Here is a 25,249-nt window from a genome sequence, read left to right as displayed (position 1 = left end):
ACAACACCATGGCAGTGAGAGACAGTAAGAACTGCTGATGCTGGAATCAGAGATAACAGTGTGGAGCTGAATGAATACATAGGCCAGGCAGCATAAGAGGAGCAGGAAAGCTAATGTTTTGGGTCAGGACACTTCTTCAAAAAACTGTGGCCGTGAGCTAAACATATCACTCTCTGTGGCGCTGAAATGTTCAATTACGTTGGGCAGACACTTGTTTGGCATGTGTGTGAAAGTGACTTGCCTGGAAAATGAATGCATTCCATTTGCCACTACTTCTTCTAGAAAGCTAGGAGCAGAGTGACTGAAACACATACGGAATTTAAATATCAGAAAGGCTCGTGAAACAAGCAATGATTGAGTTCAATGAGAACCCTATGACACACAGTAAAGATTAAATCCTATGTTACAACACTGTTGTGCCCATGGGACCTAGTTTCACAGGCTGCCCACAAGAAGCTCAATTTTATTGCTCCTATGTGGGTCTATATTGTATCTCCTAATCATCAGTGAATACACCAATATTGAGGCTTGAGGGATTGCTCGTCCCATGAGTCTCTCCAGCCTTCCATCCTTTTAAAAGAGTGTGCAGAATTAACTAGTTATGTTCAGGGGGTGCGAGGAGCTCCCTGCCCAGTGTTCCTCTAGTTGCTACACCCAGGAAATTGTCTAAGTATGTTCTGTCCCCTTTGTCAACTCAATGCGGATCTAGATTGCATTGTTCTCAACAAAGTTTCCAGTGTTTGGGGCCCACAAGGGTGACCACCACTAACATTAAACTGGCAATTTTGTTCAGAGAGGCACATGTTTGTAAATATGGGAAATGGAATTAATGAAAAACCATGATAGGTCTCAACAGTTTCAAGGGAAAGCTTTATTCCGCCTCTTGCTTGTAGGGTCCCTAACAGGGAATTGGAGACAATAAGAACTGCAGATGCTGGAAGTCAGAGTCTGTAGGTGTGAGGCAGGAAAAACACAGCAGGTCAGACACAATCAGAGGAGCAGGCAAGTCAGGCCAAAACTGTTCATCAGGACTGGGGAGGGGGAGGGGAGCCCAGAAATGAATACAGGGAGTGGGGTGGGGCTGGAGGAAGGGTAGGAGAGATGTTGATAAGTCAATACAGGTAGGAGGTATTGTGATTGTCGTGAGAAGGGTGGAATGGATAGGTGAGTAGGAAGATGGACAGATTAGGTCCAGTCAGGAAGTTAAGGAGGAGTGGGAAGGCTGGACATAGGACATGGCTGGAGGGGGAGGGATTTTGCACCAGGTGAAGTAAATATTGAGGCCATTGGGCTGTAGGCTTCCAAGGCGAAATATCAGGTGTTCTTCCTCCAGTTTACATTTGGTCTCACACTGACAGTGGAGGAGGCCAAGGATGGACATGTCACCAGGAGAGTGGGAGGGGGAATTGAAGTGGATGGCAACCAGAAGGTCATGTTGGTCGATGCACGCAGAGTGCAGATGCTCTGCAAACTAATCCCCAAGTCTGCATTTGGTTATCCCCCAATATAGAGGAAAATACATCGGGAGCAATGGATGCAATAGATCAGGTTGGATGAAGTGCAAGTTAATCACTGCTGGATCTGGAAATATTGTTTGGGGCCTTGGGCAGGGGTGAGAAGGGAGGTGTGGGGGCAGGTGTTGCCCCCTTGTGGTTGCAGGGAAAGGTACCGGGTGTGGTGGAGAAATCAGTGGGGATTGTAGAGGTGATTAGGGAGTCGCAGAATGAATGGTCCCTGTAAAAATGGTGAGGAGTGGGGGAGGAATATCTTTTTGGTGGTGGAGTCTGTTTGAAGGTGACGGAACTGTCGGAGGATGATGCATTGGATCCATACGTTGGTGGGCTGGTATGTGAGGACTGAGGTGACACTATTGTTGTTGTTTGGGTGAGGGGGTTTGAGAGCAGAAGTTCAGGAAATGGAGGAGATGCGACTGAGGGCATCCTTAATCACAGAGGAGGGGAAATTATGGTTCCTAAAGTAGGAGGATATCTGGGGTTACTGTTGACCAGAAACTGAATTGGACTCACCATATAAACACTAGCTACAAATGCAGGTCAGAGGCTAGGAATCCCCCAGCAAATAACCCATCTCCTGTCTCTCCCTCACCATCTACAAGGCACTAATCAGGAGTATGAAGGAGTACTCCTAACTTGCCTGGAATGATTTCAGCTCCAACGGCACTCTTGGTGTGCAACATAATCTGGAACATAGCAGTTCAACTGACACCCTATCCCCCACATTATATAGTCACTTCCTTCACCAATAATGCACAGTGGCCGCAGGAGATATGCCATCTACATGAATCACTGCAGTAACTCATCAAAGTCTCCTCTGATAGCACCTTTCAACTCCTTCCACCATCTCCCCAACAATCTTGGCCACACAGAAGGGCAAGGGCAACATATGCATGGAAAGACAACCACTTGCAACATCCCCTCTAAGCCACACACCAGCCTGACTTGGCAATATATTGCCTTCTTTCAGCATCACTAGGTCAAAATCTTGGATATCCCTGGACCATGGGTGCATGTACTTGTCGCCAGGGGAGTGAGAGGAGGAAATTGAAATGGATGGTCGCCAGAAGGTCAGGTTAGTTGATGCACGCAGGGTGCAGATATAGAGGAGATTCAAGAGAGTCAAGGACTGCAGCAGTTCCAGCAGATAGCTTATCACCATCTACTAAAGGGCAGTTAGGGATGAACAAATGCTGCCTCAACCAGCAATGTTCATGATCTGAATACCCACAAGAATTAATGCAAAGAGCTTAATTATAAAGGAAAACAGAGTAACAAAATTGCACTTGGAGGAAGAGGTTTGACTGCAGAGAATATTGGTCATTTAGGCTGACAGCCAGTGCTGGACTGAAGTAGTGCTGCACTCCCTGAAGTGCTGTCTTTCAAATCAGATGGTAATCAGGCAAAGGATCACACAGTGCAACTTTGAAGAAAAGCAGGGACACTTTCACCACTGTTCTGGCCAATATTTATCCCTCAACCACTGACTAGAAGTAGATTACTTAGTTCTCATTGCTTTGCTGTTTGTTAGGGCTTACTGTTTGCCAACTGCTCCCCCAATTTCAGCAGATACAACTCTTCGAAATGTATCTCACTGGTTTTACAGTGCTTGGGCCATGCAAGGTGCCATAGCAATGTAAGGCTATCTTCCCCTCTTTCATTTGTCAACAAACAAGGCTTGATGGGTGATTAAAACAATGCTGCCCACTCACGGTCAAGTTGGCCCATGCTTTGTTCCTGAAGATTCCAAGATGGCAGATGAGAATACTGACCTGAGACTCCGAGATCGTGGCCGTACCGCTGGAGAGCGTCGTCCGCCATCATCATCGGTGATGCTCTCGGTGCTGCCAAAGTGTTTGGACAGGAAATGCAATTCGTCCACCGTGGGTTGGAAGGGCAACTGGTGAAGCTTCTCCTGTGACGAGCATGATGACTGCAACAAAACACAGATGTGAGAAGAGATCCAGAAACCTAAATTTAGCAAGCCATGCCCTCCTTCCTCTCCCAAGGCATCGCGGACACAAGTGCCTTTGAATACTGTACTCATTGTCCAACTATCAGGTGTAAGTCTGAACATTGACATTGGAATTCAAGCTTCTTCGCTTCCACTTCCACATCTGGGAGAGGGAAAGAGGAACAGGAGGAGGCCATTCAGTGCCTCAAGTCTGTTCTTTCATGCAGTTAGCTGATGTATGAGGGATATAGACAGGGTAGACAGGAAGGAATTTTAGCTCCTCGTCAAGGGGTAAGTGACCAAGTGACATAGATTTAAAGTAAGGAGCAGGAGGTTTAGAGGGGATATGGGGAAATAGTTTTTCAGCCAGAGAGTGGGAGGGATCGAGAACTCTGTAAGGGTAGTAGAGGCAGAAATTCTCATAACATTTAAGAAGCATTTAGATGTGCACTCGTGATGTCAAGGAGTACAAGGCTATGGGCCTAGTGCTGGAAAACAGGGTTAGCAGAGTTTGTTTTTGACTGGCACAATCTCAATGGGCCAATGAGCCTTTTCCTGTGCAGTAGAGCTCTATGAGTCTATGCCTATCATTGTACCTCAAGTCTGTAACACTTGCTAGCTCCAAATCCCTTAAGAGCCTTAGCCAATGCAAATCTATCAATCTTAAAGCTCCAAGCAACCACAAATTCTTTGAGAGACAGGAGCTTCCAGATTTCTAATACCCTCTGTGTGAAGAATTCTTTCCTGATTTCCCTCCTGAACAGCCTGGCTCTTTTAAGATTATGTCCTCTCATTTTTAATTCTTCCATCAGAGGGAATACTTTCAACATTTCCACCCTATTGGAACCTTTTTTTAATACTTTAAACACCTTGAACAAATTACCCATCAATCTTCTAAACCCAGGGATAGACAAGCCAAATTTATGCGACCTGCCCTCAACATTCAACCCGCTAAAACTGTTATCGTTCAGAGTATTAAATGGAGAGAAACTAGGAGTGAGGAGGTTTGGAATGACCCAATATATACAAATCATTTAAAACTGGCAAACAAAGCTTTGAAAATGACTAATGGATTGTAGGTTGTTATCTCAAGGGAGGGGGCTGAAATACAAAGGCTGGGAAGTTATGCTTCAATCGTATACAGCGTTGAGTTGGATATTATTTGGAATGCTGTGCTCAGATTTGGAATGGGTAATGTCAAGCAGCCTTGGTGAAAGGGGAGTCCACACTTAATAGAAAGATATTGGGTATCAAGCCACAAGAGTTTCATTATTACAAAATAATTGGAAAGTGGTTGTGAGTTTTAGTTGAACATCAGGAGATTAAAGCTTTTCTCTTTTCTTTCAAGACTTCCTTGCATCTGAAGTGTGATATTTACAATATATTGTATAGCAATGTCTATTATATACTGACAGACAATTTAGTGAAATATATACAGACTGCAATTGTCATACCACAGATATCCTAAACTTTGGAAGATGTAAAGTCCAAGTCCAAGCCAGTAGTCATACTCTGCACTTTGCCATTTCTCTGGCCTGTGAGATCTCTGTTCTCCTTATATTCCATCATGTTGAGCATCCCCAATTTTCATCGCTCCACATGTGGAAGCCATGTCTTTCACTGTCCAGGCCTTAAAATCTGGAATTCCTTCCCTAAATCTCTCCACTGCTCTCTCCTCTTCTAAAACTTCATTTTAAAACTGATCTTTGCAACCAATCTTCGGTCATATGCCCCTAATAGCTCCACATATGACTCAGTCAATTTTGCTTTGGTAACACTCCTATGAAGATGTTTTGCTAGGAAGGTGACGACCTAGTGGTGTTATGGCTAGACCTATTAATCAAGAGTCCAAGGTAATATTCTGGGGAGCTGGGTTCAAATCCGGCCACAGCAATGGCAAAATTTAAATCCAACAAAAATCTGGAATTAAGAGTCTAATGATGACCTTGAAATAATTGTTGGAAAAGCCCATCTGGTTCATTAATGTCCTTTAGGGAAGGAAACTGCCATCCTTACCTGGTCTGACCTACATGAGGCTCCAGAACCTCAGCAAAGTGGTCGACTGTTATATGCCCTCTAGGCAATTAGGAATGGGCAATAAACGCTGGCCTAGCCAACAATGGTCACATCCCATGAATGAATAAAAAGATGTTAAAGGTGCTATATAAATGAAGTTGCTGTTATTGAGTGAAAGTCCCAAGTACAACTGCTTAGCAAGACAATACATGACAGTGATGGCGTGAACCACAGCTGGCTCTTTATGAGTGTACTAAGGTCACAGTGAGAGAGATACCACATACAGACACGGTGGAGCTGGGAGTGTTGGTCCCATATCCTGAGGATGGCAATGAGGCGAGGGACCATCGACGTCCATCTGCCCTGGAAAAGCAATAGGAGACATTACAAAGGACAACATGCATGGTCACTTTTCAGTCTTAAAGCAGTAGCATTCTCCAATCCTTTTTAGCGTCTTAACTATATGGACAGCTCTTCGATTGTCTGCATGACAGTCTGGCCAATTATGCATTTTCACAGGAATCAATAAACTTAAAAGCAGAAGTGTTCATTTAACAGGGCTTGCAGGAGAGATCTGAACTCTAGTGGCTTCATACCACAACAGTACAGTCTTCCTTCAATTACAAGCAAACTGAAGAACGTGGAAAATAAGACCATGAGATAGAGTAATAGAATTAGGCCGTTCAGCCTGTTGAGTTTCTTCCACCATTCAATCATGGCTAACAAATCATACTTTTAATCTCTGCTCAGCACAAAGAAAAATTTTAATCCTCGACCTGTTTCTTTGAAGGCGTTAGAAGCATCAAATGATAATCTACATCTCAGCATGAAAACTAAAATGACAGGAGGAATATTTAGGTTTACACTTTAACCTAACCTCCCTGAACACCTGGAACATTTTATTCTCCCTTTAATTTAGAGACCATTGGCCCTTTCATTATTTCTCTTTGTCCTATGACTCCAATTGCAGAGTTTTCAAATATTAATGCATTCAGTTGTACTAATTTATTCTGCTGATTTCATTAGGGACATGAAGAGTCACAACCTCTCTAAATGAGAAAAAGGAATTAGATCAATGCTTCACTATTTGTCTGAAAGGGACTCGATTTCAGCATTTAAAAGAGCAATGTCTCAAAACACGCGCACACACACACACAGAGAGACACACACACACAGAGACACACACACAGTTAAGGGATAAAAATGCCTCGAATGTCCACAGTGTGTCAGTGGAAGCTTCGCTTGGTCATCATTTACTTCAGAATGGAAGATCTTTCTGAAGTCCAATTTTGTGATTTCGCTCAAAATAGTCAATTCTTCACATAACAGAATTGCTTGTGCATCCTCAAACATCAGGAAGAAAAGCAAATCAGCAAAACAATTCGAGCCAGTGCAAAAACATAGCACTGAACACAGTGAATTTCTGCTGTGCATCTTTCTGGATGGTACCCATTGTTGTTACTGAGCGTTGGTGGTGGAGAGGGGTGTGGATACAGTACCAATCAATTAGGCTGCTTTGTCCTGGTTGGTGTCAAGCTTCTTGATTAATAATGAGCTGTACTCATCCAGAAAAAAGTAAGACGTATTCCAGCACACTCCTGACTGTGCCTAGTAGATGGTAGATAGGCTTTGAGGAGACAGGGGGTTGGTTATTTTGGCAAATTTGTGTTCTGAATGTGAAGAACAAGACCTTATCTTCCACCTGGGCACCCTACAGCCCGGAGGGCTCAACATTGAGTTCTCTGATTCCAAACAACCTTCCCACCCAGCCCCTGCCTCCCCTTCTAGCCCCACCTTCCAACTTCTGACCCTCCCTTCCAGCCACCAACCGGATTCATCCCTCCCATTGACCAACCAGGTCATCCCTACCACCAGTTTCCACTTATAACCACCATTCCGCCTCCACCCCTCCCCCCCTCCACTTTATCTACAGCTCCGCCTGCCCCCACATCCAGGCCTGAAGAAGGGTAGTACCCAAAACATTGACTGCTCCTTTCCTCCAGATGCTGCCTGGCCTGCTGTGTTCTTCCAGCCTCCTGTGTGTCTACCTTGCATTCCAGCATTTGCAGTATTTTTCTCTCTTCCAAGGGAAAGGCCAGGGATTGCTGAGGGACCCAGGCTGTGGGTGAGTGAATGTGGGATGCAGGTTGTGGGAGAGTAGGTAGGGGGTCCAGAGCAGCAGCAGAGTTTGTGGACCCTGCCTCACTTCTTGGTGCATTGGCGTTTGTACAGACACTCAGTGTGCCTGCACATGCGCACACACATACATACACACTCTCACATGTATGTGTGCTCTCACAAACACACACACGCACACATAGCACACACACATGTATGTATACATGTATGCACATACGCATGCACGCACAATAACAGCCAGAGGTCTGGTCACATAACACCATCAACTGAGAGGACCAATGGACCACATTTCACAAGGCTCTTGCCTTCAGCCAGTTCTCAGAACTGAGCACAGCATCAGAGCTAACACAGCCACAACACAGACTGGAGTTACCTGTCGGTGCGATGACCATGGCTGCAAGGAAAGAAACAGGTTAAAGTGATGAGAGACTGAGAAACGAGACTGGATAAAGGTATAGAGCAAAAACACTGATGCTGTCACCCTAGATGCAGGCTACCTTCCTTAGGTTAATCATCACATTGCTCATTGCATATATACCTGATGTCAGAAGGAATATAAATTATGATTGTGTTCACCACTGTTGATATTCTACGGAAGGTGCTAATCTAATCAGCTGGAGCCCTGCATTGGTGCCTCAGTGCACTGCAGAGAGGGAGTACAGAGGGGGGAGCAATCAGTCAGTATGCCAGCTGATTGATCGCCATTCAGAACCACTGCTCAAATCTGGTGCAGATTGAGACTTGAATGTGATGATCCTGCAGGAATAGTCTGAACTCGGGACCAAAGAAAAAGACTGGTCTGTTGGCTTAAGGAGCCCTTGTTGTTACAACAAAACCACATTAGGACCAGCAAATTCACAAGTGAAAGTATAAGAGATCTAAAGATTCAAAATGGGTTTGAAGTGGAATGAGGAAGTGCTACCTGCTTTTAAGCTAAATGTTGAAGCAAAATAAGCTGTTTTCATTTTGCAAAAAACTACTTGTGAATGTAAGTCCATTCCAGGAAATGAGACCAAACTCCAGACTGGGACTCCACCATATGGCTCCTCTGTTAAAAGACCAAGTGGAAGTATTTTTAAATATAGTCCTGGAGTACTTCTGGGTGTCTTGGGCTAATGCCTATTCTTCAGCCAAAAGCTAAAACCAGATAAAACTGGTCATTTGTATCAGGGCTGCTTGTGCGCACTAACTGGCTGTCGCTGTTCCTGCATCATGGCAGTGACTGCCCTTAAAACCATACTTCATTGGTTGCAAAGCCCTTTGGGACACTGTGTGAAATCCTGATATGAAATGTAAGGCTTTCTTTCCTGTGGAGTATTTGAGTGTTATGTACTAAACATAGCTCAGTGATTATAGCCTACAGTTCAGCCTCACTTACATTGTATTCATCTAGACCACCCTCACAGTCAAACATAAACATTCAATTCAATCACTGATTCATACTTACTCTCTCCCAGCATATCTCACAAAGACACACACGAGGCCTACATACACTGATAACAAACTCGCTCACATATGCATACACTGACAATGCATATGCATAACACACATGCTCACACATGACAAGCACACACCTACTAACAATGCACACATTCATGCATACACATATGCTGTTGACACGTGTGCACAATAGACACACACTCACGACACGTACATATGCTGACGTACACACGCATGCACACATACTGATGACGTACGCATGATAAACACACAGTCGCATGATGTGCGCACATTGAAAACACACATGATATACATGCACATACATGCACGACATACATACATTGATGACATACAGACACTGATGGCACACATAACTCAACACATACACACATGACACCTGACAAACATACACACACATCTCGCACACAGTACAAACTGTTTGCAGATCCAGATATGGGCACTCTCCACTTATAAAGATCAATCTGTTAGCTGTCAGGGTTTGGAAGTTTAATTATCTCCTTGAGACCAACTGTCCTATATTCAAGTTCCCTGAGCACTTTCAAACATGACTCAATGTTCCATATTTTATTAGTTCTGTCATGTTACATCCCTGCAAAAAGACAGTTGCCATTAAAGCTTCTTGAGTACCACAGTACAACATCAGTATCAGTGTGCAGTAGTCAATTTGCATTCATGCAAATCTATTCAATAAAATGATTGAAGGATAGGTTTTGACAATTCTTTTGCTTTCAGTGGATGCCACGATCCTTTGCCCAAATGGAGTCAAGGACACACAATCAAGAATAAACTCCCAAACCAATCCTGGAATTAGAGTTTGGGATTCTGAGTTGTTTTATCTCTAGATTTTCCACAAATCAGGGTTTTACCATATCCACCTTCTCAAACTGTGCTGCCTAGTCATAACAATTAAACCAGTGTCTAGAACTCAGAGAGAGAAATGACAATTGAGCCCCCAATGCCACCACAATAAAATCTGCCCTCACCTTCGAGAGGTCACAAATGAAAAGTGTGCCGGTGCGTTCGGAGAGAAGTTCCGTGGACTGTCCAAGGGGCTGCTGCCTGATCCAAAGGAACAAAGTAAGGAAAGGTTAATTATCAAAATTATTTACATTCAATTCTTTGATACTAATGTCTTATTAGTCAACAGGAAGACTGCCTAAACATTGGAGCTGAAATGAAAAACACCAGATGTTAAATAGATACAACTATCAAATGTAGTGATGGGCCAGATGCCAGGGAAGTCCAGACACCCGCTAAATTGTGTAGATCAATTGTTAAGATGTTTGCCTATCTAAACAGAGTGGAAGGTGTGAAGGGTTATCACTGAGCTACAGCTGACTGGGGGGGGGGGAGAGTGGGAGAGGAGACAACCGTGTAAGTCTTTCTGCCAAAGTACAATGGGGGTCCATTCAGTTATCGGACCCTCTTGATGCTTCAGATAAATGCATATAGTTTAATTGTGCATACAGAGATAGACGAACCCCAATGTTTGTTTTCTTCTGTGTAAGTGAGGTTTGTATGGATCTGAATGGCTTTATTAACTGTGCATATATATAAAGATTTCCTTCTATAGATAAAGTATGTTTTTGTAATAAAAAGATCTTTCAATTTAGTCTACTGTATTCAAAGTACACAATGCTGTCGGTCTCCTTTATATTCGCAAGACCAAACACAGACTGGGTGACCACTAACCCAGGACTGACACAGACCTTACAGTTGCTTGCCATTTCAATCAGCCTCCTTGCTCTCATGCTAAAGTTTCTGTCCTGGACCAGCAAGTGTTTCAATGAAACACAATACAAGCACAAGGAACATACCTCATTTCCCACCTAGGCGCTTTGCAGCTTCTAGATCCAATACTGAATTCCATAACTTCAGAAAATGACTGCAAGATGACTGTCCTCTATTTCACTTACATTACCTCTCCCTCCCCCATCCTCAGCTTCCCACCCTGTCCATCCCACAGCCTCGCTTTTACATATATAATAAATCAAAGAACTGTACTTGGGTGGATTGACTGTGCTGAATTGCCCATGGCGTGCAGGAATGTGTAGGTTAGGTGGATCGGACATGGGATATGCATGGTTACAGGCATTGTTTGGGTAGGATGGGAATTTCTTCGGAGTGTCGGGACGAACAGCATACTTTCACACTGTAGGCATTCTATGATGCTGAAGATCTGAAACAAAAGCAGAATGTTCTGAAGAAACTGAGTTGGTCTGCAGCATCTGTGGAGACAGAAACAGGGTTAACATCTCAAGTCCAGTGATGTTCTGAAGGAGGTTCGCTGGACTTGAAACATTAACTCTGATTTCTCTCCGCAGATGCTGCTAGACATACTGAGTTCCCCCACTATTCTCTGCATTCATTTCAGATTTCCAGCATCCTCAGTATTTTGCTCTTACATGCCGTTTGACCCGTCTAGTCCATGGGATCCCAATAACAGTCATTGCCTTTTGCAGGGACTGGGAGGAAATGAACAGAATCTAGACAGAGATAATCAAATTAACCATAAAGTCACAGTAACTCACAGACACTCGGCTCTGCCCAGCAATACTCTTGTACTTCCCTCCCCGAGACAGCACCACATTCCCTGGCATACCCAAAATAAAACAGTGCAAATGAATAAAATTAAAATAGAAGCATGGAGCTCATGTCAAGGTCAACATGCAAGTACAGCAGCCTGATTAGCAGCTGAAAGTGCCAGACACCTGCAAGCATCAAAAGAGAATGAGTTTAATAAGCAGACTACAAATTTCCCATCCCGAACACTTTCTTCTCATATGGTGCATGTGATTAGAGCTATGTTCATTGTGATGAATCACTTGGCAGCAATCAGCTGCTACATTTGCAGGGAAGATTTTAAAGCAGGAAATCTTTTTTTATTTCAAAAAATCTTAAATTGTAGAAAATAAGTCAGATCTCCTCGCTTCCAGTAGTGCTGGTTTAAGTATGTCGTTAGCCATAATGGAGCCTGGGGTTTCGACTTTCACTCCTTAAACATTTAAATGCACATCTGAACTAGACGGTACGATATCAGTAATGTTCCTGGGCTGGTAATGCAGAGACCCAGGCTAATGATCTAGGGATGTAGCTTCACCAGCCCATCATGACAGCAAGTAGAATTCCAATGTAATTAATTAATTAATACATCTGGAATTGAGTTTCAGTGATGGTAACCATGGTAACTACAACTGGATGCTGTAAAAACCTATTTGCGTCACTTATAAAAATTAGGGAGGACCATCCTTAACTGGCCTGGCCTACATGTGACTCAAGAACCACACCAACATGGTTAACTCTTAACTGTATCAGAGATAATGGGAACTGCAGATGCTGGAGAATCCAAGATAACAAAGTGTGGAGCTGGATGAACACAGCAGGCCCAGCAGCATCTCAGGAGCACAAAAGCTGACGTTTTGGGCCTAAACCCTTCATCAGAGAGGGGGATGGGGAGAGGGAACTGGAATAAATAGGGAGAGAGGGGGAGGCGGACTGAAGATGGAGAGAAAAGAAGGGATCCCAGATGTCCAAGTTCCTCAAGGACCGCAACTTTCCCCCACAGTTGTCGAGAACGCCCTTGACAGCATCTCCCGCATTTTCCGCAACACATCCCTCACATCCCGCCCCCACCACAACCGCCCAAAGAGAATCCCCCTCGTTCTCACACACCACCCCACCAACCTCCGGATACAACGCATCATCCTCAGACACTTCCGCCATCTACAATCCGACCCCACCACCCAAGACATTTTTCCATCCCCACCCATGTCTGCCTTCCGGAGAGACCACTCTCTCCGTGACTCCCTTGTTCGCTCCACACTGCCCTCAACCCCACCACACTCGGCACCTTCCCCTGCAACCGCAGGAAGTGCTACACTTGCCCCCACACCTCCTTCCTCACCCCCATCCGAGGCCCCAAGACGACTTTCCATATTAAGCAGAGGTTCATCTGCACATCCGCCAATGTGGTATACTGTATCCATTGTACCCGGTGTGGCTTCCTCTACATTAGGGAAACCAAGCGGAGGCTTGGGGACCGCTTTGCAGAAGACCTCCGCTTGGTTTGCAATAAACAACTGCACCTCCCAGCCGCCAACCATTTTAACTCCCCCTCCCATTCTTCAGATGACATGTCCATCATGGGCCTCCTGCAGTGCCACAATGATGTAGCCCGAAGGTTGCAGGAACAGCAACTCATATTCCGCTTGGGAACCCTGCAGCCCAATGGTATCAATGTGGACTTCACAAGCTTCAAAATCTCCCCTTCCCCCACCGCATCCCACAACCAGCCCAGTTCGTCCCCTCCCCCCACTGCATCACACAACCAGCCCAGCCTGTCTCTGCCTCCCTAACCTGTTCTTCCTCTCACCCATCCCTTCCTCCCATCTCAAGCCGCACCTCCATTTCCTACCTACTAACCTCATCCCACCTCCTTGACCTGTCCATCTTCCATGGGCTGGCCTGTCCATCTTCCTGCCTCCCCACCTACACTCTCCTCTCCACCTATCTTCTTTTCTCTCCATCTTCGGTCCACCTCCCCCTCTCTCCCTATTTATTCCAGAACCCTCACCCCATCCCCCTCTCTGATGAAGGGTCTAGGCCCGAAACGTCAGCTTTTGTGCTCCTGAGATGCTGCTTGGCCTGCTGTGTTCATCCAGCTCCACACTTTGTTAACTCTTAACTGCCCTGATTTATACTGTGTATTAGTATCATTTGGGATTTAGGCTTTTTAAACAGAGGCAGATCATAAACTCGCTGCATTGTGGAAATAGGTCATTCGGCTCAACAAGTCCACAGTAACTCTCCAAAGAGCATCCCACCCAGACTCACCCCTCTACCCTATCCCCTAACTTTGCATTTCCCATGGCTAACCCACCTAGCCTGTACATCCCTGGACACTATGGGCAATTTAGCATGGCCAATCCACCCTAACTTGCACATCTTTGGACGTGGGAGGAAATCAGAGCACCCGGCGGAAACCCAGACAGACACGGGGAAAATGTGCAAACTCCACACAGATAGTTGCCCGAGGCTGGAATTAAACCCAGGTCCTTGGTGCTGTGAGGCAACAGTGCCCACCACTGAGCCAGCTCTATTCAGGTGTTTGTTTTAAAGGGGGCAGAAGGTAATTTGGAACAGTGAACAGGAGACATCATGTCCAGGAAGGCATGTGATTCAGTCACAAAACAGAAGTTGCTTGAAAAGCTCAGCAGGTCTGGCAGCATCTGTGAAGAAAAAATCAGAGTTAATGTTTTGGGTCTGATGACTATTCTGATTTTGTTCCTGATTTACTGCATCCGCAGTTTTTTTTGGTTTTTATGTGATTCAGTCAACTGTGGAGTTGATGGATGAGTTGCCTATACTGCTGAGTTATGGCAGACAATAAAAAATAGATCGGAGGCTAGATCAGGGGTTAGACTTTAATTTCAGTTTGATAGAATCAGGATTCATTCCAGAAGGCAAAATTGTTTCCTCCCAGCAGGGTAATCTGGTCTCCAGTTCAGGGAACTGGTCATCCTAGCAATAGCTTAAGGCCGTCAAGCTTCCAAGCCAGGACAATTTTTACAGAAGTTGTCGAGCTGTGAGGACTGAAAGGAGGTTTAGGCCATTGTAATCTAACCACAGCTTAATGCCAGCAGACATGGAAATGAATTGTAAAACTGTCCCAGCAATTCAAGAAGGAGAACTGAAAAAGGTCAGTAAAGAAAGAAATTAAAGAATTGAAACAGGAGTGATATTTTCTCTGGGATTGAGCATCTGTAAAAGGATGTGTTATTAAACAGATTGAAACTTTGCTTTGCTTTTAGTATTAAGATCTGTGTAAACTGCCATATATACAGTTTTGAGTTCTTTTCGTTTTTGTGTGATAAACTTGTGTTATTTTGTTAAAGACCACTTGCAGCATCACGTATATTCAATAACTAACCACTACAATAACAAATGAAAAAAATTAAACTTAAAAACTATGCTCTAGATCTGACTTAACCATTAGCTAGCATAGGCAATCAGGAACAGGCAACAAATGCTGGGGAGTGGGAGGGAAGATTAGGGTTAGGGTAGGGTTTGGGTTGGGGAAGAGTTTGGTGTTATGGGGAACAGGGATGTTTACAATAGAAATCAGTCAGGGGTTGAGACTCAGGACCACAAGACTAGGACCCTCTCCAAGAAATTAGGCTCTTGTAAATCTGCAACAAGAGCAAGACAAGGTTTATCTGTGTTGCCTTTCACAGTTGAATAGACTCACAGTCCAGGTTGGCACATGGAGAATGTGTCATGACTTACTTAACCTTAAACCATGTGGTTGCGACCTTCAGGAATGAAGATGGAAAAGCTGGAGGAAATTAAGTGAACTACTTTACATCTCCTGCCATCATTGACACAGATTGCAGGCTGGGAGTGAAATACTACAAGCAGAGGACATGGATTTAAACTAATTGAGAAAAGGATCAGGCAGCTGTATCCAATTCCAACCGCCAACTTTGTGAAAACTGCCATGACCCTCTTGTGGTGCAGTAGTTCTGTCTGTACCTGTTGGCCAGGAGGCCTGAGTTCAAGTTCCACCTGCTCCAGAGGTGTGTAATAACATCTCTGAATGGGTTGGTTAGAAAAATGAATGAATTGTGTAAACTGCCACAACCTTCATGAGGATTGGGGAGCAGCAAGGGCCGAAAAGAGGCATCTCAACATTGACAGTCATATGTCAATTAGACTTGTTAATGAATGGCTTAAAGGCAATTATCCCCGAGTCATCAAGGATTTAATAGTGGCTCAGAGATTTAACAGGACTCGCACAGATCTCACCCCTCCCTGTTACTCTCAAAGGCCACCCTGTCTATGGTTTGTTGTAGATTGGAGTGGGGGTCCCTTGTTGACAGACACTCAATGGCCACTTGAGTGCCCCTGAACCAGAAAGGTGGATACGTGGTGGGAGGGGGTGACTTGGTTGCAGGCGGAGGGTTGAAAGCCACCTCAACAACACCCTGGTATCCGACACCCTCTCCCCACTTTATTAGGGCCTCTCTTCCTAGTGACGCCCACCCCAGACACAACCCAACATCAAACCCTTGTGGATTTCTGCATGATCTGCAGCAACCACCTGTTCTGTGGCACTGCTGACAGTGGAGAATTACTGGTCCATAGTTGATCGGCAACTCCTAGGGGTGGGGTACCGGCACTGCAAGGACTTTGATTACATAAGCAGGCCAATTCATTGCTTGATTGCACTTGGATTTCACTGGTACAATGAGGTGGGACTCCCACTGGTTCAACAAAATCCATTCAGCCAGTTTTTAATGCCTTCTAATTATCTTTCTGCCTGATTTTTGCTCCCTCCCTGTTCTAGAGATGGACTTGAATTCTTGGAGACTTCAGAGCCAGTCCCATATGGTTGGTAACCCAAACGCCATGAAGAGTTTGAGGATTATCCCACGGTTACAGGTTTAAATTTGTCACATTCTTGTATTCTTCCCTGCCCCACTTAGTTCCCTGAGCTAATCCCCACCATAGCTGAACAGCAGGGAATTGACGTCTTACCTAAGTGGCCCGGGAGTGGCGAATGAGGTCGTGGGAGAGTTGGTGATGTGCTGGTCAGAATCAAGCTTTTCCTGTTGCTGGTTCGACAACTGTAACACAGAATCAGAGCAAAACAAGAACTGTTATTAACAGGAACATGCACACATTTATAGATCAGATACCTAAGAGCAGTCATAGAGTCTTATACAGCGCAGAAACAGACCCTTTGGTCCAACTCGTCCATGCCGAACAGATACCCTAAATTAATCTAGGCCCATTTGCCAGCATTTGGCCCATATCTATCTAAACCTTTCCTAGGATTGGGCCAATCAACTTCTTGAGCCTGCTCCTGATTGATCCGCAACTAACATCCGTGCCTCCCTGAAAAGGAGTTTAAAAAGAGACACTGGACTCAAAACACTAACTCTGTTTCTCTCTCCACAGTTACTACCAGACCTGCTGAGTTTCTCTGGCATTCTCTGTGCTTGTTTCAGATTTCCACATCCACAATGTTTTGCTTTAATCCTTCCTTCTCTGTCACTGTCCCACTCTGCACCACCATGGACTTCCAACCCATTAATCCATGATTATAACTGGCAAAGCACTGCAGTGTTTATCCATTGCCTTCTGGAGAATAGTTGACGTGGAAACTGTCTCACCTACTGCTTGCTATTAATCATAGAGCAGGAGTAGGCCATTCAGCCCTTTGGAGTTGCTCCACCATTCAATGTGATCATGGGTGGTCATCCAACTGAGTACCCTGTTCTGGCTTTCTCCCTTAGGCTTTGATCCCTTAGGCTAAAGAACCATGTCTAACTCTTCCTGAAAGCAATATTCACCATCTGCTGTGATGGGATTTGAACCCAGGTTCCCAGAGCATTGCCTGTATCTGTGGATTACTAGCTCAATACTACTATGCCATTTCCTGCCTAACCTATACGACCAAACCTACTGGAGGGGTACACAGACTGATAATCAAACTACTCAGACATTTTCCAAACCCACATTCTGTTTGCCAATGAGTCCTGAGGTGAGATTTGAACTCGGAGAGGTGGGATGCTACCCACCGCACCACAAGACTTCCACCCTACCATTATTGCCTCATTACCCATAGCCAACAAAACATCTGTCAATGTCAGCCTCCAGTTGAGTATTCAAGCCACAGAGATATCACGCCCTGGATCTGAAGCTAGAACTCTTGTCTCAGGATTAGGCAGTTGTGGATTTAACTCCCACGCTAAGAGCTAGCCCTCCATGGAATGCATGAACATGCTTTTTGGGAACTTACCGGGTGCAAACTGGGTAGGGCACCCCCTACATTAACAAAATTTCAGCTGTAAAGGAAAGACAAAGTCACCACAGACCCAGAGGATAATAGGGCTGTTCACCCATTAGTGACAGAAAGATAACTGGTGGTGACTTAATTGGAGGGCCACCACACCTCAGCTGAGGGGCGATAGTGCGAAGGAGGGACCTTGATGGTAACTGCAACTGGAGCAGGAATTAAACCACTTCCGTTGGCATCACTCTACGTTGCCAGCCGCTGAACTAACTTCACTATAAAGCACTATGGGAGATTGTAAAACATGCCGCGCAAGTTCAAGTCTCTGTTTCTGCCCTGAAGAGGCATTTTGGATTGCAGAAACCCGCTACACAGAAGATGTGGGCGTCAGACCTCTGACTGGGTTGAGGCTGCTTGGGGCAAGGTAAATCCATTCTCCTGTGTAAACAATGGGACTCTCTCTCTCTGTGTCTGATACAGGGGTGCTCGCTGATTCACTGTCACATCATGCTCCCAAAATAGGAACAAAAGACCCAGTAATTACAAAGGCTTCTTTGACCAGACAAAGATCTTAATCACATATCACTAAACGATGAGCCTTTCTCCTAACTTCAGAGTGTAACATCCACCCTTAGTGTTACTCAGTTAATTAGAATCTCAGAGAACAGCTCCAAGCACCTTAGAGAGACTGAAGACCATTCACCAGAACAAACAACCCTCCCAAAAACATGCTAAATAATAACCTCTGTCACTCCCTTTCTTCAAGGAGACAAATTAATATCTAGCGGATAATGATTATCACAGCACTGTGTCATGAGCACCTTTGAGCTGGAAGGGTTTATTAAACAGAATTAACCCAGAAAGTAGCTCATTAAGTATCAGCTGCAATCCTCCGTCATGCCATTCTGTCACTCACAAACCCACCAATCCTTTACACTCTTTAGGAGGGAGTATCATTTTTATTTGTTTAGTCACAGTTGCCTTTAACAGTCATTGATATTGTGTTATACGGAGGAGGCTTCAGCTAGAACAAAAACCCTGGTTAGACCACACCTGAAACTGCTGTGATCTCCACACCTTGTGAGAAATTTAAAATCAACTTGGAGGGCTGATTTATTGCAATGAGACCTGGGCTCCAAGGATTACATTATGAGGAGGAATTACACAAATTATATTCCCTGAAACAAACACAGAGAATGCTGGAGAAACTCAGCAGGTCTGGCAGCATTTATGAACAGAGAAACAGTTAATGTTTCGAGTCTGGAATGTCTCTTCTTTGGAACTGGAAAAGACTCATGCTGGACTCAAAACATTAACTTGCTTTCTGTCTCCAGAGATGCTCCAGTCTTGCTGAGTTTTCCCAGTGATTTCTGTTTTTGTTTCAGATGTCCAGCATCTGCAGTATTTTGCTGCTTAATTCTATGATTGGGAAAATGCTTGACAACTAGAGTATTTAACTAGAGTGGGGAATGTGCACCCCACAACCCATTCTCCCAACTCAGTTTCGCTGCTCATTTTGCCCCCTGTATAAAGAGGCTATTAATGAAACCAGCCAGCCTTCCACTCACCGCGCTACATCTCACACGGCCAAAACAGGAATTCCAATATAATAATCAGACCTTTGGCTTGAGCCCTGGCCTGTACTCAAACCACTCCATTGAATTCCAGCCAACCAACTGAGCTGGACCCTGACCCCGGTGTGAGAATTGGATACTACCCCCAAAAAAGAAAAGGCAAACATGACAGGCTGAACGATAATGCAAAATTAAAAACCGAAAGGACTGCGGATGCTGTAAATCAGGAACATAAACAGAAGTTGCAGAAAATGCTCAGCAGGCCTGGCAGCATCTGTTAACATTTTGGGCACAGTGACCCTTCTTCATAACTTCAATAATTCAAAATTATTGACACAAATATGAACACTACAGAGGCAGAGAATTAAAGTTCTCAGTAACACATTTGACCTCTTTCCTTCAGATAATCAGCCCACCACTTTTCTATATGGTAACATCTATTGCTTAACATAAATAAATATGGTACAGTACAAGTTGTTAAATAACGGTCTGTACATAACTGTAAAGTGTAGTTGGACTGAATGACAATTTACCATGGCTGTAGTGTTTGGATCAAGGTTAGTCAGCTGGATGTCAGGCAATACGGTTGGGGCAGTTAAACTGGTCCAATCAGGGAGCCCTGGCTGACTTAAAAAGGGTGAGTATCAGAGATACTGAGACTCTGGTGCCTGATTTGTTATGAGGCAGTGCTAAAGCCACGGAGGGTTTATGAGTAGATAAAGGATGATTTGGTGACAGGATACTGAGCTCTTTGGAGTTATTTCAATGGCATTTTTAAAAATTAATTATTGCACTGCTGGTTAGGCCAACATTTATTTATTTATACATATAAAATGAGGTAACCTAAAATGTGGCCACTCACTCTGTTGAGCCTGTGCTAGCACTTTGGCAGAACTATTTAACTAGTCCCACTCCCTTGGTCCTGCAACCTGAAGACTACAGTGCATTTCTTCCCTTGTTGCACAATCAAGAATGTCTACTTTATTCCCAACTGCTCTATCAGTTTAGTTATTGCTTTCTCATAAGCAAGGTCACAGTCAATTTAGCACGAGTTACATCAAGTGAACCGATCTTCAGACGTGCAAGATACAAGAGTCTCATGAAATGTGCCAAGGTGAAATCAGTAGCTGATAGAGAGGAAGTTGTATTAATCACGGTAGTGTTTCAGTCTGCAGGCTCAATCAGCACAAAACATCCACTTAATAAAACGGCATCTCCCATCTCACCTTCTAATAGACACTCAATTCTCTGTCAACTCCTTGATTCACTGCTGGAACACATTAACCTCATGTATCCCCCACAGTGAGATGTCTTCTACAATCCTTTATTCCTGTGGTTTGGAGAGTCCTACAAAAGTAACAAAGCATCTGGCCTGGTTTAAGTCTTGCTGTTTGTTCATCTGTGAAGCGCATTTCTGGTTTAATCAGTTTGGGGGTTGCCCGCTTCCCTCCCAAATCTGTCAATGTTGAATGAATCTGAAGGATTTTTCAGTCATAAGAACCTAGCATCTTCAGAAAATAGTGGGATCTGTTCATTAGAAGTTAGGGAGGTAAACCGACAGTGTCTCCCAAACACAGAACACGGTCATATAATCCAGGACCCTGCATCATCACTGAGCCAAAATTCTAGAATGGGACTAGTATGAGGATGTGGGATTCTCCTCTGAGAAGAGATGGAGTAGACTTGGCCTAGAAAGATTGAGAGGTGGTCTGATTGAAATATAAAGGTTTATATGTTACACAGATCATTGAAAGTGACATAGCAGTTGAAGTAGGTAAAGCACAGTATCCTCAGGTTTATTAATAGGGGCACAGCATGCAAGAGGAAGAACATGATATGAACTTATATAAGACACAGGTCAGGCCTCAACTGGAGTACTGTGTACAGCTCTTGGTGTTATATTATAGGAAAGATGTGACTGCTTTCGAGAGAGGGTGCAGAAGCGACTTACAAGAAAGGTTCCACAGATGAGGAACTTCAGTCATGAGGACAGATCGAAGATGTCGGGAAGAAAGATAAAAGGAGATCTGAAGGAGGTTTTCAATACCATGAGCAGGGTGGATACAGTAGACAGGGAAAAACTGTCCCCACTCGTAAGAGGAATAAAACCAAATGGAATAATTTTAAGATAACAAAGTGTGAAGCTAGATGAACACAGCAGGCCAAGCAGCATCTCAGGGGCACAAAAGCTGACGTTTTGGGCCTAGACCCTTCATCAGAGAGAGGGATGGGGTGAGGGTTCTGGAATAAATAGGGAGAGAGGGGGAGGCGGACCGAAGATGGAGAGAAAAGAAGATAGGTGGAGAGGAGAGTATAGGTGGGGAGGTAGGGAGGGGATAGGTCAGTCCAGGGAAGACGGACGGGTCAAGGAAGTGGGATGAGGTTAGTAGGTAGGAAATGGAGGTACGGCTTGAGGTGGGAGGAAGGGATGGGTGAGACGAAGAACAGGTTAGGGAGGAGGAGACAAGCTGGGCTGGTTTTGGGATGCAGTGGGAGGAGAGGACGAGCTGGGCTGGTTTTGGGATGCAGTGGGAGAAGGGGAGATTTTGAAGCTTGTGAAGTCCACATTGATACCATTGGGCTGCAGAGTTCCCAAGCGGAATATGCGTTGCTGTTCCTGCAACCTTCAGGTGGCACTGCAGGAGGCCCATGACAGACATGTCGTCTAAGGAATAGGAGGGGGAGTTAAAATGGTTCGCGACTGGGAGGTGCAGTTGTTTATAGCGAACCGAGCGGAGGTGTTCTGCAAAGCGGTCCCCAAGCCTCCGCTTGGTTTCCCCAATGTAGAGGAAGCCACACCGGGTGCAGACCAATGGCATCAATATGGACTTCACAAGCTTCAAAATCTCCCCCTCCCCTGCTGCATACCAAAACCAGCCCAGCTCATCCCCGCCTCCCTAACCTGTTCTTCGTCTCACCTATCCCCTCCTCCCACCTCAAGCCGCACCTCCATTTTCTACCTACTAACCTCATCCCACCTCCTTGACCTGTCCGTCCTCCCTGGGCTGACCTATCCCCTCCCTACCTCCCACCTAGACTCTCCCCTCCACCTATCTTCTTTTCTCTCCATCTTCGGTCCGCCTCCCCCTCTCTCCCTATTTAATTCAGAACCCTCTCCCCAACCCCCTCTCTGATGAAGGGTCTAGGCCTGAAACATCAGCTTTTGTGGTCCTGAGATGCTGCTTGGCCTGCTGTGTTCATCCAGCTCTACACTGTTATCTTGAATTCTCCAGCATCTGCAGTTCCCATTATCTCTGGAATAGTTTTAAAGTGGTTTATGAAAGAAGCAAGCTTGATGACAGAAAATAATTTTTTCACCCAGTGAGCAGTTAAGATATGGAATGTGCTACCTGGAAATCTGTGTCCATGCCAAATATAATTTTCTACACTTCAATCAGCCTTCTCTCCTCATACCTGAATCTCTGGTGAATCTCCTTGTCACTCTATCTAGGGCAATCACATCCTTCCTATAGTGCAGGAATGGGGAGAGGGGTGTAAGTTAGCTCAGTTGGCTGGACAGCTGTTTTGCAATGCAGCCTGATGCCAACAGTGAAGGTTCAGTTCCCACAATGCCCAAGGTCACTGCATTTTTGACCCTGCCTGAGGCATGGTGACCTTCAGGTTAAGCCACTAAAAGTCATCTCTCTGTAATGAGACTGCAGTCTTCCAGGGCCTCAATGACTCCTGCCACAGTGGTGACCAGAGCTAGAGACCGTACTCCAGCTGCAGCCTCACCAATGTTTCAAAGAGCTTCTTGTTCTTGTATTTAATACTTCGACTAATAAAGACAAGTATTCCATTTGCCTTCATACACCTTCTTCCCCCGCCCGTCCCCCCCCCCCCCCCGTCCTGTTGTATTAAAGAATGCATGAGGATACATCCGTAGGTCCATTGATGGTGCCTTAAATTCCACAACATAATTTTAATAGGACCAGGTGCCAAAATACCAGCAATACACTTACAGCCTCTGTATGCAAACACTCAGTAAAGAGCTACCATTCAGCAAAATGTTGCCGTCCTCTAATCCCTGCCATTTACATGACAATTAAACAATTGGAAAAGTGACAATGAGGCCAATAAAACACAGTTGTGTGGATTTAGTATCAGAGATAATGGGAACTGCAGATGCTGGAGATTCCAAGATAATAAAATGTGAGGCTGGATGAACACAGCAGGCCAAACAGCATCTCAGGAGCACAAAAGCTGACGTTTCGGGCCTAGACCCTTCATCAGAGAGGGGGATGGGGGGAGGGAACTGGAATAAATAGGGAGAGAGGGGGAGGCGGACCGAAGATGGAGAGTAAAGAAGATAGGTGGAGAGGGTGTAGGTGGGGAGGTAGGGAGGGGATAGGTCAGTCCAGGGAAGACGGACAGGTCAAGGAGGTGGGATGAGGTTAGTAGGTAGCTGGGGGTGCGGCTTGGGGTGGGAGGAAGGGATGGGTGAGAGGAAGAACCGGTTAGGGAGGCAGAGACAGGTTGGACTGGTTTTGGGATGCAGTGGGTGGGGGGGAAGAACTGGGCTGGTTGTGTGGTGCAGTGGGGGGAGGGGATGAACTGGGCTGGTTTAGGGATGCAGTGGGGGAAGGGGAGATTTTGAAACTGGTGAAGTCCACATTGATACCATATGGCTGCAGGGTTCCCAGGCGGAATATGAGTTGCTGTTCCTGCAACCTTCGGGTGGCATCATTGTGGCAGTGCAGGAGGCCCATGATGGACATGTCATCAAGAGAATGGGAGGGGGAGTGGAAATGGTTTGCGACTGGGAGGTGCAGTTGTTTGTTGCGAACTGAGCGGAGGTGTTCTGCAAAGCGGTCCCCAAGCCTCCGCTTGGTTTCCCCAATGGAGAGAAAGCTGCACCGGGTACAGTGGATACAGTATACCACATTGGCAGATGTGCAGGTGAACCTCTGCTTAATGTGGAATGTCATCTTGGGGCCTGGGATGGGGGTGAGGGAGGAGGTGTGGGGACAAGTGTAGCATTTCCTGCGGTTGCAGGGGAAGGTGCCGGGTGTGGTGGGGTTGGAGGGCAGTGTGGAGCGAACAAGGGAGTCACGGAGAGAGTGGTCTCTCCGGAAAGCAGACAGGGGTGGGGATGGAAAAATGTCTTGGGTGGTGGGGTCGGATTGTAAATGGCGGAAGTGTCGGAGGATAATGCGTTGTATCCGGAGGTTGGTAGGGTGGTGTGTGAGAACGAGGGGGATCCTCTTGGGGCGGTTGTGGCGGGGGCGGGGTGTGAGGGATGTGTCGCGGGAAATGCGGGAGACGCGGTCAAGGGCGTTCTCAATCACCGTGGGGGGGAAGTTGCGGTCCTTAAAGAACTTGGACATCTGGGATGTGCGGGAGTGGAATGTCTTATCGTGGGAGCAGATGCGGCGGAGGCGGAGGAATTGGGAATAGGGGATGGAATTTTTGCAGGAGGGTGGGTGGGAGGAGGTGTATTCTAGGTAGCTGTGGGAGTCGGTGGGCTTGAAATGGACATCAGTTACAAGCTGGTTGCCTGAGATGGAGACTGAGAGGTCCAGGAAGGTGAGGGATGTGCTGGAGATGGCCCAGGTGAACTGAAGGTTGGGGTGGAAGGTGTTGGTGAAGTGGATGAACTGTTCGAGCTCCTCTGGGGAGCAAGAGGCGGCGCCGATACAGTCATCATTTTGACTCCTCCCACTTCCTACAGACTAAGGGGGTGGCCATGGGCACCCGCATGGGCCCCAGCTATGCCTGCCTCTTTGTAGGTTACGTGGAACAGTCCATCTTCCGCACCTACACAGGCCCCAAACCCCACCTCTTCCTCCGGTAC

At 45.6% G+C, this 25,249-nt stretch overlaps 1 protein-coding gene across 6 annotated transcripts in view; it reads right to left on the bottom strand.

The window, feature by feature from the left end:
* LOC125447503 (microtubule-associated serine/threonine-protein kinase 1-like) overlaps positions 1–25,249 on the bottom strand; it is a 139,657-nt gene that overhangs the window by 55,194 nt on the left and 59,214 nt on the right. For 4 of the 6 annotated variants that reach the window (XM_048521936.2, XM_048521934.2, XM_048521935.2 and 1 more), the window contains 5 exons: positions 16,621–16,709; positions 10,068–10,143; positions 7,997–8,017; positions 5,769–5,847; positions 3,287–3,447 (listed from right to left, as the gene is read on the bottom strand). In XM_048521936.2, coding sequence (XP_048377893.2) covers positions 3,287–3,447; positions 5,769–5,847; positions 7,997–8,017; positions 10,068–10,143; positions 16,621–16,709 — 426 coding nt within the window. The remainder of the gene's footprint in view (positions 1–3,286; positions 3,448–5,768; positions 5,848–7,996; positions 8,018–10,067; positions 10,144–16,620; positions 16,710–25,249) is intronic. The other 2 variants (XM_048521937.2, XM_048521940.2) reach the window with 1 other exon arrangement.

The sequence above is a fragment of the Stegostoma tigrinum genome, chromosome 35 (assembly GCF_030684315.1).
Source record: "Stegostoma tigrinum isolate sSteTig4 chromosome 35, sSteTig4.hap1, whole genome shotgun sequence".
Classification (NCBI taxonomy): domain Eukaryota; kingdom Metazoa; phylum Chordata; class Chondrichthyes; order Orectolobiformes; family Stegostomatidae; genus Stegostoma; species Stegostoma tigrinum.
Note: the sequence above shows the minus strand (reverse complement) of the source record. Positions and strands in the feature narration are given on the sequence as shown.